Raw genomic sequence first — 14,424 nt, forward strand, 5'->3', positions numbered from 1 at the left:
ATAAGTTGACCCGATGAGATTCTGTTCTACTGTCCTCTTTGCTTTTCAGATTCTGGATAAGTATTGATCTTGTACAGATATCTGTGGTCCAGCTGCTTTAATGCGATTCGATTTTAGACTTGTCCAAGTCTCCTCGATGTTCAGTGTGCCTGAGGCTAATCAATATTTAATCTGTCTCTGTGGTGGGATAGTCCTTGTGAGTGTTGTCATGTTCTTGAGTTCTTGTATCTAGTTTCTAGTAAATTCCTTCATCAGACTGCAGCAGAGACCCTAACAGGTGCCTGCTGGTACTCTTCTATTGCTATGCATATCTTGAGGTGTTGTGCATACTGACGGACACTGTAATAACTCATCTAACATGATTATGTGAGTAAAACGTGAGCACCAGCAACATTATTGTGAAAGATGACGGGAACATCTGTAAAAGAAAATGTAATATTGGAGATATGCATATATGTCTAAAGCCGTAAAAAGTGCAGGGCCATGTGCAACATGAATGAAATGAAAACTGTCTCAGGTGTTTTATCTTTTATCCAATCGTAGTTGAAAGTAGTTGTAATTTACTGCAACAGTAGTGTATCTCACACTTTCATAGCCTTCGCTCAAATGGTCACAGTGACAATGGTCCATTGTGCCTTTTATTTATTGCTGTTTATTGCTATTCAATTTGATTGCTGTCTGTAAACTAAACTGCTTCATTGGGGCTTGAAAGACTCTTCTCTGGCACGGCCCTACTGTCCTCGAGTGTCTCCCTTAGTGTGAAGTCAAAATTGCTCTGGGCAACAAGCTGTTAGCGGTTGGCTTCAGGCCTTTGAAAGCTCTTATATGGGTCACGATAAGATGGGAAAAGCCCAGGTTACAATTATGCTTAGGGATGTAGAAGTCTGGTGTCCTACGGCTGCTCTCTACTGTACTCCAACAATTTCATAAACATGACCTGCGGTGAGGCTATGCCAGTGTTTGTGTTGATGCTCTAGAACTAAAAAGTAGTTCGTCCCCTCACAGTCGCAGTAAGGCAGGAGTTGTTGGTGTTTGTGACATGTGGTTTTCTTATCGAACCTGCCCATGTAGGCTAACCAATGGCGTTTGGTTACATTGGTATCTCTGGTGTTTCCATTCTGTGGGCCGCTGCTAGTGGGTTTCTTTCAATGGTCCCTTTGTTGTTAGCATTTTCTCAGCTTAGCTTCCTTAGTATAGCTAGTCGGCTGACTTTGAGGTGGGGAGACAAAGACTGGATAGTTGGATGTCAGTCACTCACCAGGTGGGAACATGAGATTTGTTCTGACTGCTACCTTTTGCAGGTGACAGAGGAAAGTTGTCTTTCTTTGGCTGACACAACCCAACCAAAATGACTGGAAAAACAAACCAAATTGCCTTCAGGTGGTTGGGAATGGTTGTGTTTCAGTAACCGGGCCACCACTCTGAGCATTATGAAACCTGATGCCATGACTGCAAATTGGAGGCGTTGAGTTTGAAAGACATGGACATACATGCTGTTAAGTTTTACAATTGCATTGTAAAATCCCATGTTTTTTTTGGAGCCTGACTTGGCCCTCCAGTCTACCATTTTGTGACTCTACCAAACGTGATCTGAGACTGCCATTACAAAATTGTCTGATCATTCCCAAAATTGCAGTTAGTCAAAAAGATCCACCAATCAAAAAGGCCTGTCTTGAATTTCCCTGAATGTGAGATTTGAGTTGGATTTATAACTGGGAATACTGCATGTCAAACCTGTGGCCGGCTTTGTCTCACTGATTTGTAACACCTGCGAGTGTCATCGTCTGTGGCAGGAAAAACGAGCGCACCACACCAAGTCTGTAAAAATGATTTTGAAGGCCGCAAGTACTTTCAAGGGTGAACGACTCATAAAGTGAATTGCCTGTGTGTCTACGGCTGCGTCCTCCCAGCAATAAAAGAAACCCTTTTTATTTCTGCACATTATAACTGAGCTCTAATGATTGAGGATCGAATGAGGCCCCCAGTGGGCTCCGAAATGGAAATATGAGAGGTCAGTAATGCAATGAGGGAGATATATGGTAGCTATTTGAAATTGATAGATGCCTTTGGGCGACATCAGGGATCTGTCTGTATTGGTATGTTCAGTGTATCTGTTGGGGCTGTGGATCATGCAGCAAATCAGTGAGTGCTGGGTTTATTGCTGAAAATTGAGAAAAAACAAACAACAACTGTTACAATGTGAGTGCAAGAAAAGGAGGATAGAAGTGGAATAAGAAATGGAATGTGGGTTATAAACAAATATTGAGCTGAACAATCACATTCTTTAAACTGTATGAGAACGATGATGCAGCCAGTTGCCAAGAGATGCAATACTGTGCACAAGCAGTGATGGTGTATGGCTTCATTTATAACTTTTTAATTCTTAATTTCCAAACACAGTGTGTCGATGTGTCTAATGCCCAACTGGGTAAATCAGCAGGGCAGTGCTGAAGAAGAATACAGTCTTACCTGCAGGTCTGCCAGAGCTGGCCAGATGATTGGATCTAAACAGAAAATACATGCCTGAGTTCATCCATTATAAATGTTTCAATTGAGGTGAATGGAATGTGGATTGAACCCCATCCATCAATTATCTATAACCGACAACCTTTGGAGGGTCAGGGGTGGCTGGAGCCCATCCCAGCTGACTTTGGGCCAGAGGCGGGTTACACCCTGGGCAGGTTGCTAGTTCATCACAGGGCAGGCACAGAAACAAACCATTCATAATCACATTTGTTCTGCAGACCACAAATTACTTGTTGTGCATGACTGCCTTATAAAAGTTTGAAATGTGTTGCCAAATGTGGTTAAAAAATACAACAAATACAGTTTCCTGTGTTGTCTGTGTTGCATTTGAGTAGAGTTGCAAAAATTAGTCGATAAGCAATAAACAGAAAATTAACCCACTGAGTCATTTGTCAGGAAAACATTGCCAAAACTTTCCTGTTAATATTCTTAATTGTGATGTCTGCTGTTTGTCGTTGTCCTACATTTTAATAAACTGAACACACTTGCTTTTTTGTTGGATGGATAAAAGAATATGTTTGATCAGAACAACTAAAGCGCTGGGACGTCATGGTGGACATTTTTCTTTTCTGACCACACCACACAATTAATAAAAAAAATATATTGTTAGATTATGAAATAATGGTTAGTTGCAGCAGTACATTGCATTTATGAGCCCTGCCAATCATTGCCCTCATTGAAAAATAAGCAAATTCAGACACTGAACACAATATCTGGTCTAATGTACATTTCAGGTGCAAATGTCTCCTTGTAGGGTAAGAAAAGGTATAAACAAACTAAAACATTGTAAGCTTTCATCTGCCGTGTTTGATTGAGTTGATTGCCAGCACAGTCGCGCCTTTACAGCTGCCCTTGACAACCACAGCCTCTCAAACATCGTCCTTCAGAACAATAAAGACACAATAAAAGATTATATGAGGAGTTTAATTCACATGTTACAGCATTACAAGAAGAGCTGCGGAATTTCAAATGAATACATTAAACAAAAATAACTAATTATCCAAAGACATTTAAGAGCTAAATATTTATAACACCACAGTACCCAGTAAGAGTTAATGGTGATGAGGCAGGGAAGAGTGTTTTCTAAAGAGAGGAGAATTTTGTTTATTGATTGACCAATAAGATGATGCTGCACACACACGCACGCGCACAAACAGACACACATACACACCAAAAGACTCAAGGCAGAGACGGTGTGAGGGCAGGAGCGTGCAGACAGGCTGCAGTCGCTGCCATCAGGCCCACACAACACAATGAGGCAGTAATCCGGTCCTCTCCTTAAAACCCCTTGTGACCTCCTTTAACGTGGTAGGTCACACTGTCTGCCAAGTACAGTGCACTGGGGTGGTAGACTGATGCTGAACAAGAGATGAGCTATTTGCTCTTATCGGTCGCAACAATCTCGTAACGGAGCTTGTTCTTGCAGCCTGTCGTGACAACAGAGGCTTTTTCTTTATGCGTGTCAGTGACCCATTTAATCATCTGTACATCGGTCGGTCAAATAAAATACGAGTGATGTTGATCCTCAGATTTTCATCATAACCAGTTTAACATCAGTTCTGTTTCATTTTCAGTTCAGGCTAAAGCTGCCATCAGAATTCAAAATAAAAATTTATTTAAAATCTATAATGACCTCCTCCAATGAAAATCAAACAATGAAAATTTAAGCTTGTTAACCTGTCCACATGGTGTTTTTTTTTTTTAATATCATACAAGACAGCAACAACATTGCTGAGCATTTCTGCTCTGAGATTTAGACCGCCAGGGTCACAAACCGAAGGAACAAATCCCGTCAACTTAAACTGCTGACATGTAGCATCACCTTATGGGACACTGTGCAGCTCTCACAGACCTGTCATGATGCAGACCAGAGCCCGGCCTAATAACTCAGACACACTGCCTGAAGCCACTGTGTGGTGTAGTTCAGTCTACAGGACCTGTTGGCAGTTCAGTCTGTCTGAGGAGCTTTTATAAGATGCGTGTCTCTCTGAACCTTTTGGGATTCACAGATAAAATGGAAGCGCTGGTCACAGTGTCATTAAATTCACCCCCGGGTCACTGTCGTCTGCCTCCACCACCCTGACCATCACATTCTGTTACAACAACCTTGCTGATAACCAAAAAACAAGAAAATGAGAGTGCGGGTCCCTCCTGCCCCGCCGAACGAGACTGACAAGGCCAGCGAGGTCACAGAAAGTTTGCCTCATCGGTAAAAATAACTTTTCTGTTTACTACTGCACTTGCGCTCCATGTGCGGCGTCTGTGTCCTTGCAGCAGCTGCCCAGAGTTCAAGTCCAACCTGTTCCCCTTTGCTGCATATCATTCCTCTCTCATCCTATTTCCTGTCAATCTCAAGCAGCCCTGTCAAATAAAGCCACAAAAGGCCAAAACAATAAGAAAGTAAACAGCTTGTGGCCATTAGAGAGAGACTTGCTGCACATAATAATTGCTGTTTATAGCAGCTAATGGCAATGAATGTGCATTACACCCGTGGAGCTAGCGGTCTGCTGACTGTACCCAGATTGGCAGCTCCCAGTGAAGACAGGCAGGCTCGGATGGAACACAACACAGCCCCTGAGAAGAAGGAGGCCGGTTTAACAGTACTGGCTTCAGCTCGCTCTCTGGCTGGAGGGGCTGTGTGCTTAGTCCAACTGAATTATCATGCTGCTGAGGAGCAGGCTCCATGGCTGCGTCATCACTAATTACACCCAACTACTGCATGTCTCACTCACATGTAAGAGAACGCCCGATATGATGGTAATGAGTGGAAACAACAAACATGGCTGCTGTGAGTACTCACATTGGTGTTGGGGAATTTTCACTTTCTCTCATCCTTGTGCCACTAGCTCGCAAAAAACGGGATACGGTAGACGCAAAAAACACACGCCTGCCTGGCCTTGTTGGGGACTCCTGCATGCAGGCAGGTAGATACATAGGTAGACAAACAGGTTGCCTGTCTCATCGATTCATATAGGCTGAATAAGCTGATTGGATGCTTATTAGAGGCCTGTAACTGCAGCAGTAACTGGATTTTTAAATTTTTATTGTCAGATCACTTGATTCATTGATTTCTGTTGAAATGTTCTACAAATAAAACAAAAATGCATCTAGAACAACTAACTAGCTTTAAGAATATGTACAGAATGACTTATTTGATATTTTTGGGCCTGATACTGGCTTGTAGGTGAGATATAAGGCAAAGCATAAAGCATATATATATATATATATATATATATATATATATATATATATATATATATATATATATATATATATATATATATAAATTTCATAACATAATAATATAAAATTTAATCATAAAGCACCTCTCAATACCAGAGTTACAGAGTTCCTCACAGGCGGACATTAACATACATGTAGTAAACAGGCATATAGAAGACAAGTATATAAGATGTTGAACAAATAAATCTAAAAAACACTTAAGTTAAGAGAAAGCCCTACGATAAAAGAAAGTTTATTGTTTTGTTTTGTAATTAATTTTCCTTGTATTACTTTTATATTATGCCTTGATGCCATATGCAAAGCAGCTTGAATTACCTCAGTGTGAAAGGTGCAGACAGATTGATCCGTTGTGCCTTACTGGAGTAGAAAGTACTTGTAGCGCGTACCTCTCTGCTGGAACCCTGGAAAACAAATCGTTCAGAAGTTATTGTACTCGACTGTACCGTCTTCTGTCTTATGGGCAGAAGGTACATACTGCCACTACTTAAAAGACATGAAAAATGACTGTAGTAAACAGATAATCTGCTGTGAACAATGGAAACACTCAGCTAAGAAACAGAGGGATTGACTTAACTAAATAGACTGCAGTAATATGAGCCGCTGTGTATCTCAGGTTGCCATCTATTCCCAGTTATGTTCATTTGTACAGTGGCTCTGTGACAGGGTTCCTCGCTGTCGAGCTCAACTCTGTTCAGCTTGTTTTCCCCCAGCTCGCTTCACTCCATCGAACCCCTCAACACTTCCGCTGGCTGCCACTCTCACCCATTACGCAGATTCCCTGTCACGCCAAGATTTAGGGGTGCCTCATGCGACACTCGCCAACACCCTCCCACCCAAACACACAGGGAGCCGTCTTTGTTTATTTTTGCCTCATTAGCTAATTAGTCATCCACTCAGTCACTGTGGGCGCGCTCGCGTCTTGGCTGTCACTCTGTAATTGCTGAAATATGTTGAGACAACATCTAATTTGGACAAGGGTCGCTGGGGAGAACGCAGGCCGAGACCTTTTCAGTTCTGGCTGAGATGAGACACTGAAGGATGAGGGAGTCTGGGGGTTTTGTAAATTGAGCCTGTGGTGACCTCGACATGAGACATGAGAAGCCACTGTGTTTGGAATATTTTTGTGATTCTGGCGTCCCTTAAATGATTCCGATGGACAGGAAAATGAGACGATCTTGATGCACTTAGCATTTCAAATAATAAAATGTTCTCCTTTAAGTCCTCCCAACCAACATTTCTTTTTAAATACAGTTATAAATACTGACATTTGCCTACAACTACATCATAAGGGGTTTATAATGCTAGACTGTATTGACATGATTGTAAATAAGATGAGGGGCTCTTTTCCCATATGGACATGAAAAGGAGTATCTAATGTTAAATGTTGGGTGACAGGTGGTTACATCTTGAGACTCGTAGCAGCAGTTTGGACCACTGCCTCCCTCTCTTGGATCTAAATATTGCAAGCAGCACTGGACAATGTCGCATTCTGTCACAGACGGATTTGCATCAGATGAGTCATTGCCATATTGGCACATTGGAAACATTGTCGGTACCTTCCAAAACTGTTGAATTACTGTTGGAAAATAAATCCGTGCTGTCGTCAGGCAGCACTTGGGTTAAGGTTTGGTTGGCTGGAAAAAAGGTTCGTAAACAAAATGTGGTTCAGTTTTGTGAGCTAGCTTATTGTACATACAAGACCAGCTTACAAGGTTTTAGTAATGGGTTTTCTGGGAGCGTTAAACGAGACCACATCACTACGACTTTATCAAGTAGAAAAATTATCTTTTAAATTGACAAACAATGTATATATATTTCATGGCACAATTCAGACAGGATCAAAACATTATTTTTTCTCTCTCCATTATTTTTCTGAGGGTTGAGGCAAGGTTCCATGACGGTCTACCTGAAGGGGAGGGAATTCTAGTCTAGCACCCACCTTCATGACTCTCTACGTTTTCCTTTGCATCAGGGACTGAGCTATAATATCCATTCCCGTTGAAGATGGATGCCTCAGTGTTCAATCTAACCCTCCTGATGAGGCCTAATGACACTGGAGAGAGAAAATGAAGGCACAGTCAACACAATTAAAGATTCACTGAGTTAATGATGTGCTCATTACGTCCACCGTATCCCGACTTAATCAGGATTCCTTGAGGGATTTGGCGCGGTGTGAACAACGTTAGAAATAATTGCAATAATAACTGTGATTAGATTACAGACACTGATATGTGTGGGAGAGTATGTTTCATTAAAGAAGTGGGTTCATTGAGTCTTTGGAAGATGTGAACCTCCTGCGCTCTCTTCCTTTCTCCCATGTTTTTTCCTCTTCCCTTTAACTCAAACTCCACTATCTATAATTATTTTATTCTTTTTCTCCCTTCTCCGCTCTCTTACACTGCAAACGACTTCCATTCTTTTTCATTTTACTCTCTTTCATGCTTCACTTTGTCTCACTGATGCTCTCCCTCTCCCTCCATCCTCCCTCATTTTCCTTGTCCATCCTCTTCCTCCAGGCTGCCACGGCGGTGCGTACCAGAGGAAGCTGTACCGCGACCTCATGGTAAATTACAATCGGCTGGAAAGACCCGTCCAAAACGACTCTGCGCCCATCGTGGTGGAACTCGGCCTCACGCTGCTACAAATCATTGACGTGGTGAGTGTGTGAGCCTGTTTGTGTCTTGGCAATGTGCAGAGGTAGAGAAAAACACAGAGAGAAAGTTATGCCGAACGCTCTTTGTCGCACTTTCGGCACTTGGGACTTTTTCCTGGATTTTTTTGTTTTGTTTTGTTTATGTTTAAGCTACTGCGTCTGCTTTATCTACAGCGACTGCGACGCATACTAATTCACTTACTTGAGCTTGCTGCACTTTATCTTCCTCTGAAAACTGTTACCCCAACCAGTGGAGCCCAGCCCCCGACCAAGTGAGAATATTCACCTTTGAAAGAGCGAGTTCTTTGTTTCACCCCCTCGATCCTTTTTCATTTGGTGGCACTACGAGCCCTTTCATTCCGCTCTTTCATCCAACGAGAAGATTCAGTCTCTGTGCTGAGATGTGCTCCGTCACATCTTTTCCCCTCTCACTCTCCCTCCCCCTTACACATTATTTTTTTCCTCCATTCTGATCACAATTTCGGTCATTATGTGTCATCTTTAAAGTAATAGTATAACATCTTGGGAAATGTGCTTACTTGCTTTCCTGCTGACAGTTAGATGAGAGTCCTGAATACCACTTACACATCCACGTTGTTTTTCTCAATTGCTATCTACAGTATACGCCGTCTTGTTCTTTCTTAATAGACGTGATGTTGAGTTGCCCTTGGAGCAACTCTCCTCACACTTTCAATGAAACTCACACACAATGAAACGAACAATATTTCTAAGTCCTGGATCCAATTCAAACTTGCCTCAGACAACACACTCAAGATGCCAAAAGTCAACATGATCTCACTCCCAGCTCCTCAAAGTGAGCTGACAGCTTGGTCAGTGGAATCAAACTGTAAACTATGAGTCTGTACCTGTCCCCCTAGCATCAGTTTTGCATTTGAAGGGCTCCATGGTCTAGTTAGGGGCAATACTACTTGCAAAGTCAAGTTAGATTTTCAAAATAAAGCTGGCACACTGTCACGCTTTCAAGAGAAATTCAGAACACCAGTCGTGACAGAGAATGTTTTTGTTGTAAAACCCCACCATCAAAAGTACCTGTATAGGTATAGCACAGGGCTAGATGTGCACATGGTGCAGCCAGTGATAGGCTATATTTGTGTGGAGTGTTTTTCACAAAAGGTCCAATAATTCTGGATCTGCTGCTGTCATGCCCCAGCGTAGCCAGTTTCATTGATTACAGTGGAAGCATTGTGTTGCAGCAGCTGCTCTATTAAAGCTCTGCCATACGTTAAGTGTTAATTGTAGCCAGCCTGATTCCAAGAAGTCACCCAGCCAAGAAAAAAACAGAGCCTGTGAAACCACAACATGGCATTTTAACACAACTTTGTTATTGTGCATATTAAAATGGGAATCAGTGAGCTAGAAGAAACTATTCCTTTAAGCACTTTCTGTACACTCACAAAACTGAACACAGCAGGCCATCAAGGTATTTGCTGTCTCTAAGGGTTAGGGTTTGGGAAATCTATGCCTATAACATCTGAAGTGGTTTCTCAAGAGAATAGCTTTGTTCAAAAAAGATCTGTTTTAAATCCACTAACACACACACACACACACACACACACACACACACACACACACACACACACATACACAAAAACATACCCATACACAGAGACCCCATTTAGCTCAATGAGGCCACAATCTTACCTTCACTCTTTTTCATGTCAAACTTCTCTTAGCTCCTAAATTGACACTTCTGTGGTTTGGGCAGATTTTCTGTCACATCTCATTTGACGTATTATTTTTAGTGCATCATCGCGTCTTTCCTCCTGCTCCTCTAACTCGTGCACCTTTCCTCCCTCAACCCGTTCATAACCCTGCTGCCTGTTAGCCCCACCACACTGCTGAAGCACTCATCCAAAAAACCCAAGCCGACACCCCATCACATCCCTGAGCCTGCCCTGTCACAAGACGTGTATGCAGTCTTCTCATGATAACTACATGGCTGGTATGAGCTGTGCGCTCTTATGTGCCTTATTCTATTATTAATACGAGTAACTTTTCTACAGCACGTGTGAAAAAAACATTTGAATGTATTCTGAGAGCTTGCAAACAGCAGAATGGAGACAGTCGAAAGGCGAAGCAATCCCCTGAGAGAACATATGGCACTTTGAACACAATGTGACGAGATGACGTAGCTCTTGTTCTGAAGGACGTTTCAATATAAAATATTACTGAATTGGTGTCGATTGAAAATGTGTTTAAATTTTCGTTGTGTCATTTGTTGAAAGGTTATTGCATGTTTTCATATATTTCATATATATATATATATATATATACATATATAATGTGTGTGTGTGTGAGTGGCTGTTAACCACATTGTTAGCTTACTCAATTCATTATGGATAACCTGGCAAGACCATGTAAATTAATGCTTACCGGGCAGTTGTAAATAATGTAAAGCAGGTTGTGTGTGTGTGTGTGTGGAATGTGGCCTTTGATTCGTCCATCTGCTCCTGGGCAACTGTCTCACCAGGAAACTGGGGCAGGTCGATGTCCACAAACTGGGCTCATCACCATGAATAAAGATACACAGACAGACGTGAACGGGACTGGTCAACATCTGCTATATAAAGAAACATCATCTTCCTTATGTTGCTTACAATGAAATTACATTTTAGCACTTAATTATTGTACTTAAGTACAAATTTAAGGGTATGTGTGCTGTACTTAGTATTTAAAGGGACCGTGTGTAACCGTGTATATCAAGTATTTAGCGCCATCTAGCTGTGAGGTTCTACATTACAACACTCATTTGCTCACCCCTCTCGTTCTGAAGACGTTGGAGACATTCCGGAAGCTACGGTGGCCCTGACGGACAAGAAACTCATTTTCAAAATATGGACTCTTTCCCAACAGCGTAGAGTATTTCTACTGATTCAAGTAATGAGGTAAAGATGTAGTTAGTTACTAAGACAGTGACGAGAGCTTTCGCTGAGCGCCCTCTCATTTCCGCAGTCAAACTGGCTCTGAGCGAAAAACACGTTTAGCCTTACTACGTAGCACCACTTAGTGCTTTGTGTCCCTCTCGGCAGTCCATAGTTTTTTTAAAACCAGAAAGACATGGAGGCCTCCATAGAACTTGCCCGTGCTATGTATATTCAGATAGGTAATTCTTCACTCAGGAGGATAAGTCAGATTGTTGGCAGAGGTAATTGTACACCAATGAGGACTTACTTATGAACGAAAACGATGATTTGAGTTAATAAATTACTTAAATCATTACACACTGTCCCTTTATGTTTCATGACACCTAATGTAACTACTCTGTTAAATTCAGATGGGAAAATTGCAACAACTACCAACTATGTGATTAGTGGATGACCCTCTGAACCTTTTGCTCATCAACCGCCCAATTACTTATACGCTTTAGTACTTTCACTAAATTTAAAGTAGTATTGCTGCTTCTATTTAGACAATAGTTTGAACGTTTTAGGATATTTGCTCTCACATGGAGAAGATTAGAAAAGGAAAATCTTGTCATTCTCTACTCTTCGGTGAGGGTGTAACTATTGTCTTTTCACTTCTAATTTGAGATCTGGGTTTCGGGAGCCCTGGATTACAACAGACAAGTTGCATTTCATGGTTTCTCCTTCTACTCCACTTGTTTAGCAGAATCCTGCAATTGTGTTTTGCAGCGAAGCTCCAGAAATGTTTTGCACACTATTTACTTTCCAACTGCATGGGTGTGAGTGGATGCTGGGTGAACTTTTCCTTTAATACAGCCATTCCTGTCCATTAAGCAACTGCCAGTTCCGAGCCAGCTAGCAGGATATGGCACTTGGGATACCAGTGTTATCAAGACAATGTAGTTCAAGCTAATATCAAGCTTCTTGCTTATCAGGTCATTTTATTTTGTGAAATTATAATAAACCATTTGTTCAATCAATCCGAAAAAATTAAATAATAACCTTTCTGTCTTTGTCCCCTTATGGATAATTTCCAGTAATTGCCTGGATGCTAATTTATTGGCAGTTGCTAAGAGCCATAAAATAGCTCTGCTAATTTTAGACAGTGAGCTGTGGAGGTGCTTGTGGGTGGATTCCTTTACCTTTGGACAGACCAAGGCTGGATGTTTCCCTGTTTCCTGTCGCTATGCTACGCTAGATTATCCAGCAGCTGCCTATTTCATAGATAATGGACAAACACTAGAGCGGTGTCTATCTTATCTCAAGCCTGATTCAGAGAGGATTGTTAATACTGCACCTTCCACAGGACCACCTGTAGCTGACATGACAACAGCATATTTGATGAGCTCACAGCGTCTTGCTTAAATTGGTTTTCGCCATTATCCTAGGGTTTCCGATTAGGCCTACATATGGGTGTTACTGTCTCTCTGTCTATTGTATAAGCAAAATGATAGTATTTCACACAAGGCTAAACAAAATGTAGCAGAAGGAAAAACAGAATCAGTCAGCAATCACCGCTAAAGGTAAAACCAGCAAAGCTAAAGATCACCCAACTTCCTCTTGAGAAAATAAATCAGACCAAACTCTTTATTCTGTCGTCAACTGAGATGTCAGCTACTCACATCAGCCAGTCCCACCCATGAAATAGCACAGCAAGGAACCTACATTGCGAGTCTGTCCTCTTGCCGCTTTTTTTTCTCTTTTCTTTTTTTTTAATACATTTAATTCTTTGCCTTTAGTCTGCCTTTAGTTCAGGCATGCTGCTCTTTTGCACACCTCCCCACCACAGGCCAGTCTTTGCACATTCAGCAGCTTGTCATTTTCATCAGCCTGTCAGTCTCAGCAGAGTCATCAGCTGCCACCGTCATCACCGGTATCTGGATCATCCTGGTGATGCTCAGGGCAGATGCCCCTTGATTGCAAAACTCTCCCTGTAGAGTCTCAGCACCAAGGACTTTCTAACAAGGCTATCACATATCATCTGCTGCACTTATCATCATCTTTACTTCAGTCACTTGTCTCTCCTGATTGAAACACACTAACCACTATAAAAAGGAATATGGAAATTTCCCAAAAGGTTGGCTCTAAGGATCTGAAAAATTCCTGCACCAGTCCCAAGGTTATACTTTGTGCATTAAGAGTAAAAAGAGACGTCACCATAAAAAGAGAGAAGAAATGACTGAAACAGTCAACCTGAGTCTCTGTTGGCACGGTGATTATTCTGTGACTTTCACAAGTGCTTCCTGTCAAGATTCACTTGGTCAGAAACATTTATCTTAATAAATGCTCCTCTGCACATCGTTTTTGTGCTTGTCTTCACATTTGCTTCTATCGACTCCAACACAGAAAGTTTATTCAGATTATATTTGAGAGACGCCTCTCGTTGTGCCCCTGCTAAACCAGGCCACGTTGCATCCTTTGTGCACCCACTACGTTGTGGTGGAGCAGAAATCTGACCCTATCTGTCAGTGATGTGCACAGGCACTAAAGTCCCACTTGGGAGCCAAAACATGCGCTAAAGTCCCACTTGGGAGCCAAAAAAGCATGCCAAAGTGCCCTCTTGGTTGGCAAAAGACAGTAAACTGCCCCCTTGGCTGGTTAAAACATGATAAACTGCCCTCTTGGGAGCCAAAACGCACACTAAAGTGCCCTCTTGGGAGCCAAAATGCACACTAAAGTGCCTTCTTGGGAGCCAAAACGCATGCTAAAGTGCCCTTCTTTTCACCACTGCCCTTCAAAAAGTCTGCTCACGCCACTGCTATCTGTTGAACTATTCGAACACAAGGGCATCCAGTTCGTCTGTCATCTCAAAAAGCCCCATTAAAGAGCTGCTTTTTCAGGAGACTGATGAAAATCCAAAGTGAAGCCAAGGACAAGAAACACAATAGAGGGTTTCGAGATACGCTTCATGATTTCATGATTTCCTTTCTTCAATGTTGATTCTGTATTTTAGAAACAGTGGTCGCCTGATCTGGGTCAAATGAAATCATGTAGAAAGTTATCGTGTTGTTCCCCACCGAGGATAAACCTGGATAAATCCCACAGATTGAAACACCACCTCTGGAACAATATACATGA

The 14,424-nt window shown here is 41.9% G+C and overlaps 1 protein-coding gene across 1 annotated transcript in view; it reads left to right on the forward strand.

Annotated features, from left to right (window-relative positions):
• LOC119028579 (neuronal acetylcholine receptor subunit alpha-7-like) overlaps positions 1–14,424 on the forward strand; it is a 48,504-nt gene that overhangs the window by 2,557 nt on the left and 31,523 nt on the right. The window contains exon 2 of the mRNA XM_037114731.1: positions 8,286–8,425. Within this exon, the coding sequence (XP_036970626.1) occupies positions 8,286–8,425 (140 nt within the window). The remainder of the gene's footprint in view (positions 1–8,285; positions 8,426–14,424) is intronic.

This window comes from Acanthopagrus latus, chromosome 1 (genome assembly GCF_904848185.1).
Source record: "Acanthopagrus latus isolate v.2019 chromosome 1, fAcaLat1.1, whole genome shotgun sequence".
NCBI lineage: Eukaryota > Metazoa > Chordata > Actinopteri > Spariformes > Sparidae > Acanthopagrus > Acanthopagrus latus.